We start from the raw sequence: 7,881 nt of genomic DNA, 5'->3' as shown, positions 1-7,881 counted from the left end.
CACTGCCAACAACTCCCGATTCCAATATCACAATTCCTCTCAGACAGTTTCCGGTAAGGGAAATTATCCCGTATGTCCCTGACATAACATTGGCCGTTGTTGCCATTGTCCCTTTTGTTCCCCAAAGGAAATTATTTTTCCAGACAGACTACCTCGAGGGAAAAAAAGGGCCAATTGGGGTAGTCCAAATGGGAACAATTGTGCCATATGGGAAAAACTGTAACCTATGGGAAATCCAGCGGGGGGTGACGGAGATCCATTTGGGAAAGCAAATATTAATTAGGGACCAAATGGGGTGTTTTATTGCCATTTCGACTAACGATTATTGACTAACCCAGAGATGGGTGGGTCAAGGCCTGAATGGGGCGTTATGTACCATTTCGACTAACGATTATGAATTAACCTGAAAATGGGCGGGGGAAGGGCCAAACATGCAAATTAGGTGGACAATAGTGTTTTCCCATCAATTATAGTTTAAATCAAACATTATGGACACCAGAGGACCCTCTACTAGGATCCATTGGTTTTAACTAGCTAGCATGCTGCTAACAGAAGTTAGTTTTCAGGAGGTTCTGCAGACTTGTGCTTATAGGATCTCATTCAGGTCATCCAGGACAATGAGTTTCAAGCTGTTTGGGCCTTTGTCTGACAAGTTGTGAACCATTGAAGGAGTGATTTGGGGTCTTTTTTCGGTTTTTATACTACTCCCACGCATATATGCTAAGGGATAGAGAGGCATAGACAACATGGTTGGACCCCATTTGGGAGTTGCTACAATCTGGAAAAGATAGCTAAGCTCTAACATGCTTAGAAAATAATAACCTTCAATCCAAACAAAATTAACCCCATGGCCTCATTGTAGGCCCTGTCTAGAGTGTATGTGCAAAATATGGAGTCTTCAAGTGTCCTACTAGGAATCCTTATAAGTAAAAATGGGCCATTCCGACTACATTAGTGCGGCAAAAAGATTTGTCCAAGTGTCCTAGGAATCCTTACAAGTCAAAATGGGCCATTCCGACTACATTAGTAAAGCCGACTAGTTTGGCCAAATGTCCCGATGTTTACCCAGGCTAGGTGGCCCAAATCCTGGGTACATGAGTGGGGTAACACACACCTAACATAAATGCAGAGTGACCCTCCCTGGAGGATTTGTTTTAATTCCAACTGTGTTGCACAGTGTTAGGATATACTCTGGGACAATTGGACTAAATGATTTGCCCATGTTAATTTAGTCGAAATGGCCCATTTTGACTCATAAGGATTCCAAGGACACTTGGACAAAACATTTTTGCGCACTAATGTAGTCGAAATGGCCCTTTTTGAATTATAAGTGTCTTTGAGTACTATGAAAAGCGCTATATAAATTAAATGCATTATTATTATTATTATTATTATTATAAGTGAAGGCATTAATTTCGTACAATTTATCGTTGTGCCGAGTTATCTACCTCTCAACGCTGTAAGTCGAATGGTTGAGGAGATACCGCAGTTTTAAATGTCGATCAGAATCCCACCGGACAGGGCCCCGAAATGGCCCTTTTGTTCCCAAGTGTCCTTTCTGGAGAAGCACTAAACCTGTGTAATCATGGTATCTGAACCCCCTGGAAACTATGGAGCTCACTCCCTAACCCTGCTCACCCTCCGTGCCCTGGCCCCCACACTTAAGCACACCATCGAGAGTTAAAACCAATGTGTGCTTAAGTGTGGGGGCCCGGGCTCAGAGGGAGAGCAGGTTTGGAAGGTGAGCTCCAGAGGCTGGGTCTGGCCAGGTTTACCCAGGGTTGAGTGCTTCAAAGTGGGCATGAACTGGTTTGTCCCTTTTGGTCCCAATTGTCCCAGTGGGGATTTCAATAACACTGATAGTGCAGTTATACCTGGGTGTAGTGTGATGTGATGTACTGTTGTATCTTTCAAGCGGCAGTGATGTTGAAGAATGATGTTTGAAGGAATCTTCCGTGGACACTGTTCTTTCTTGTATGATAGAGTTTATTACAGGAATCACAGGTCATAACGAGCGACTAGTCAGCCCGGAGACTTCACAGTCAATCGGAAGGTCTGCTGTCCAGTGCGAGGCTGCTAGATTTATAGAGGCGATATTGTGACAAAAACTGGGGATAACACACCGTCCCCCAGGGGCCTCTAATCTAAATACGTATGTTTCAGACCCAAGAACGAGCACCATACATCAAAACTTGAGATAACATAACGTCACGCAGAGGCCTCTAACCTAAATACATATTTTCCAGACACAAGAATGTGTACCATATAGCAAAACTGAAGATAACATATTGTCATGCAGAGGCCTCTAATCTAAACACACATGTTCCAGACACAAGAAGGAGTACCGAGTACTAGGTACGGACCGATCCTCCAACAGGTATACCTATATACTGTCCCCCAAGTGTCCCTGGTACTTACCCCAGGAAGGTGAACTTATACCTGGGTTTGAGGTACCTTCCACCAAGTGTCCTGGTACTCAGAGAGGGGGATTTCACTAATACTTACCCCATGAAGGTGTACTTATACCTGGGTGTGAGGTACTGTCCCCCAAATGGCCTTTTTGACTTATAAGGATTCATAGGACACTTGGACATTTGGGCGCACTAATGTAGTCAGAATGGCCCTTTTTGACTTATAAGGATACTGCCTTGTTCGGTTTTTAAACCACTCCTAAACAGAGATGCTAAGGGCTACAAAGTCATAGCCAACATGGTTGAGCACCACTTGGGAGTGGCTACAACCTGGAAAAGAAAGGTAAGATCTAACATGTTAAACTCAGACAAAACTGAAGTTATTTTACTCGGCCCTGAACACCTCAGAGATCAATTATCTGGTGATGTGGTTTCTGTAGATTGGATTGCCCTGGCATCAAACACCACTGTAAAGAATCTCGGCGTTATCTTTGACTGGGACTTGTGCTTTAACTCCCACGTTAAGCAAATCTCAAGGACTGCATTTTTTTCATTTACGTAACATTTCATAAATCAGGCACATCTTGTCTCAAAAAGGTGCCGAAAAACTGGTTCACGCATTTGTTACTTCTAGTAACTAGATTACTGCAACTCCTTATTATCAGGCTGCTCTAATAAGTCTCTTAAGTCCCTCCAGTTAATCCAGAATGCTGCAGCTTGTGTACTCACACAAACTAAGAAAAGAGATCACATTACTCCTGTACTAGCTGCTCTGCACTGGCTCCCTGTAAAATCAAGAATCACATTTAAAATTCTTCTCCTCACCTACAATCATCTGCATAACAATGAAGGTTTATGGAGTGTTTCCTGATAATGTTGCCCAAAGTTGGTGGTCATTGAGGCTTCATCGTTTATAAATACAAATTGAGATTGATCTGATAAATAGGATTTAAACCAACTTAGTGCGGTACCTGAAATGCCAATCGACTGATTCAGTCTCTGTAATAGGATGCCATGATCAATGGTGTGTATCATTTATGCAAAATTATATCTGATTCTAATGTATTACTACATAACTAATTATGTAGTAATTAGTTATTAGCAGCCATAACTAATTTCTACTACCCAAGAACATGGTTTAGACCTATTGTTCTTCAACAATCAGTGCAACAATAGGTTTAAACCCATTTATCTTCAAACAGGAAAATTAAATAGTTTTCGGGATGACATACCCCCTATGGCAGCTAGTAAAGTCATTATTTTGCTTAGACCTGAGCTCACCAAACTATATCTAGCTGGAGACACATTTCCCTAGAATCAGTAGTCTAGAATGTACAACAAATATTTACCTGTAAATATTAAGTGTTAACCATAATCAAGATAGCTAGAAGTTGTTATTCAGTTGATGACAAAAAGAACAATGAGAGAAAGAATATGCCGAGTGAGAGATAGAGGGAAGTGATGAGGACTGAGATGAAGATTACTGCATACAGGAAAGTAGAGGGCAAGGATTTTAGTCTCAGCTGGAAACAAGAAAAAACTGTCATGGGAGAGATGACGAATCAGCTCCTTATCAGAGAGCTACAGTCAAAATACTCCCAGAACTCAGCAGCTTCCCATCACTACTCTCTGACAATGGAGACATCAGAAGGAGCTGAACTCTGCTTTCCACTACTCAACAATTCCTGCAGGAAACCAGTGCCGCCTCAGTCCGATGGCATGCACGTTCTGTTGTCTTCCATCTCTCTGCTCACTGCAGCTCTCAACCTACTGGTCATCATCTCCATCTCCCACTTCAGGCAGAGATTAAGCCTCACCATGAATTAATACATGTTTTGACAATTAAATCTGAATGTTTTAGTTAATAATATATATCTTTGTTTTTAGAATCCTTACTTTAAAATACTACGCATTTAAATGTAATATTAAACTCCAAACTACATTAATTGATGTTACTAACATGTTAACATTGATAATAATCTCATGAATAATTATATCCTTCCTCTCCAGGCAGCTCCACAGCCCCACCAACCTCCTCATCCTCTCCCTGGCTGTGTCAGATTTCCTCGTGGGCCTTCTGCTGATGCCGGTTGATATCCTTTTTACAGAAGCTTGCTGGTACCTGGGTGACTTCATGTGTGCTCTGTATTATGTTGTCGATTTTATAATTACTTCTTCTTCGGTTGGAAATATGGTGCTCATATCAATTGATCGTTATATGGCTATTTGTGACCCTCTACATTATAACACCAGAGTTACTCTGGACAGAACGAAGATCTGTGTTTGTCTGTGTTGGATTTACTCTGTTCTCTACAATAGTCTCATATTGATGGACTTTCTAAAACAACCTGATTTGCATTATTCCTGCTACGGAGAATGTGTAGTTGTTCTTAACCATGTAACAGGATCTGTTGATGTTGTCTTTACCTTTATCGGCCCCATTACTGTAATCATAGTTCTGTATATGAGAATATTTGTGGTGGCTGTGTCTCAGGCTCAAGCCATGCGGACCCACATTGTATCGGTCACACAACGGCGTCCAGTGGGTGTAACTGCTAAGAAATCTGAGATGAAAGCAGCCAGGACTCTTGGTGTTGTTGTGGTTGTGTTTCTGATATGTTTCTGTCCATATTACTCTCCATCCCTTACAGGTGAGGTTATTGAAGACAGTAGTTCATCCTCACCCTTTGTAGTCTGGCTGCTGTATTTCAACTCCTGTCTTAACCCGGTGATATATGCTTTCTTTTACCCCTGGTTTAGAAAATCTATGAAACTCATAGTCACCCTCAAGATACTGCAGCCCGGCTCTTGTGATGCTAATATACTGTAAGGTCAGACTGATGAGTAAAATCAACACAACTTATTATGAAGATGAACATTTATTTGGTGTTGTTACTGAGTTACTGAAGTAAACTAGAAAGGTGTAATGGCTGGGAAAAATATAGTTAAAACGTGAAAGTACTGTTTTCCAACATTTTGAATCTATAGTTGAAATGTTACACATTTAAATGTTGTTTTGTTACTATGTTCTATTGTTATTTCTAAATACACTGAAGCACTTTCTTCAAGTTTAAGTCAATGCACTAAAATGATCGTTATATTATGCATGCCTTCTAGTTATTCCTTACCTGTATCTGTAGTTGTTCTTGGTATGACAGATCTATTTTTATTATTTTGCATAGTAATTAAGTGTAAACATATGTGTCCATTTCAATAGACAGAATACGTTCTTGAGTTATGTGGTTTGTGGTAATGTTTCCTAATTTAAATAATAACTTTTCAGTCAAACTGAGCTGCTAAGAAGACGCACACGCAGTCAAATGGTGGCCTGCTGTGTTTTCTTGTGAGTAAACAACTGTTACGTTTACTTTCAATGTAAGTTTGTGAATCCTAACAACTCCTGTAATAGGGAGAGTAAGAAAGTCGATTTGTCCTTGAGCAAGACACTTAACCCTGAATTGTAGCTGTGTATGAATGTAACATGATTGTAAGTCGCTTTGGATAAAAGCGTCAACTAAATGACATGTAATGCTTGCTTCATTATTTTATTCATTCTAAGAATAAAGACAAGCATCTTTTTCACACACTCTCTCTCTCTCTCTCTCTCCCCCTCCCCTCTGTCACAGACACAAAGACACAATAGATATGTCTCTCTTTCCCTGTCACACTCTTATCTGCACATCTCTTTTTTCTAAGTGCAGTTTTGGTCACATGTCCATGAGTGTTGATTATCTGCAGTAAAAGCAGCAGCAAAGTCCAGTTTTGGTCTCCTTCTGGCACAATGTCACCAAAAAGCAAAGGAATGTTTCTGACAAGACAAAGAGACTGAGCAGAATTGAGTCCTATGTTATTGCCACTACCGTCCAAGTTAACCCTTGTAGGGCGATTTTTGCGCTCCAAGTACCCATAGTCAAAAGCATAAATCCTAGAGAACATATTTTGTTTTGATAAAACGTTTTCTGAGAGATAGTTTAACAATAACTTCATCTCATACTGAGCCACCCCTTCAAGAATGTCATGCATTATGTCCAAAGAAAAATTGTGGCAAACATGAAAGAACTGCAGGCTGTTAAGAGTTGAATTTCTCTTTAAACCAAACACGGATAACTTCTGTGGGTCTGATTGTAAGTCATTGCAGTGCATTTAAAAAAGCTCTTTTCCACGCAAGATTATCTTGGGGTCATCCTCATTGTAAACATTCGGTGCATCAGCTTTTTCAATCAAACACAAATGACAGAAATAATGACCACTAAAACACTCTGTAAAACCCAGAATTGCGTGCATCCCTAAATTGTCCCCAGTTATCTGACACATAGTGCCACTGACCTTTTCAGCGGTGAAAGGCAAATCAAGGCCATGACTCTCAAGTGTTTTGATGTCATCAATCAGAGGCTGCAGATTAGGATCAAAGCCATATTTTTTCACATCTTCAGTATGAAACAGTGCAACCAAATGAATGTTTATCAAAGCAGAGTTCAACTTTGGCGGAAGATTTCTGAGGACAAAATAGAGAGCACCTATTTTGTGAACACCACGTTTTGAACCAAGTGGGTTAGCAGTTTCAAAGTCATCATAGTACAGCTGAATTTGTAAAGAATTTGGGTGTTTAGAGAACAATGCATGTGTCTTAAAGTAACTTCCATTGCAGAAGTCTTCATAGCTGTCAGTTATTGACACACAAAGATCCCCAAGCAGTTTGCAAATATCAGAATTGCGGCACATAAATTTGATTGTTTCCAAAATTGGAATGTATACAAAAGGTGTCTTTCACTGGGACTTGGTCATAAGTACCGGTTATTTTGTTTCGCCTGGTATCAAATCGAACTCCCAACATTACTTCTACTGGCTCCACAACCCCCCATTTGTCATTGAAATATTTCATTCTTTTAGTTTCAGTATTAAAGTTAACAAATGGGTTTTCAAAATTCTTAAGACCTTCTTCTAATGTAGATCTTACAAGCTCATCTTTAGGCACAGCAGACAGTATATCATGCTTGATTTGGGAGTGCAGTCCAGTAGCAAGTTCTTCCAAATCGCCAACAATTGTTGAAACCAAACTATTTGCCATACCACTTCCTTGGAGAGTTTAGCAATAATTGACGCGCAAATATTGTTTGTATTTTCTCTGTAAAGGCCTGATGCATTGTCCTCGGAACACCCAGCCTCTGAGCTCTGTGTGGCACTTGTTACAACAGCTTCTGTAGTATTTTGCTGACTGAGAAAATCTGCTTGAAATGGCTCTGAGTTAGCTGCATCACCACTTTGACTAAAATCCCTCTCATGAACTGAAATTAAATGTTTTTTTAAGCCAGAAAATGTTGAAAACTGACGCCTACAACGACCTTGTGCACATACCAACTTAAACCTGGTGCTAGGATAGAAACTGTGATCAATTCTTAAATGGGTTATCAAGTCCTGGCAGGCCGCATAGACAGCTTGACAAATGAAACACTTTAACATCTTTTTAAAC

General features: G+C 40.2%; 1 protein-coding gene across 1 annotated transcript; it reads left to right on the top strand.

The window, feature by feature from the left end:
* Window positions 1–4,046: 4,046 nt before the first annotated feature.
* On the top strand, window positions 4,047–5,241 carry LOC117750586 (trace amine-associated receptor 13c-like). The gene is made up of 2 exons (XM_034561850.1): window positions 4,047–4,210; window positions 4,422–5,241. Exons 1-2 carry the CDS (start codon window positions 4,047–4,049, stop codon window positions 5,239–5,241), a joined length of 984 nt encoding a protein of 327 aa, XP_034417741.1.
* Window positions 5,242–7,881: the final 2,640 nt, after the last annotated feature.

The sequence above is a fragment of the Cyclopterus lumpus genome, chromosome 21 (genome assembly GCF_009769545.1).
Source record: "Cyclopterus lumpus isolate fCycLum1 chromosome 21, fCycLum1.pri, whole genome shotgun sequence".
Classification (NCBI taxonomy): Eukaryota; Metazoa; Chordata; class Actinopteri; order Perciformes; family Cyclopteridae; genus Cyclopterus; species Cyclopterus lumpus.
This window is presented reverse-complemented; position numbering and strand designations above follow the sequence as displayed.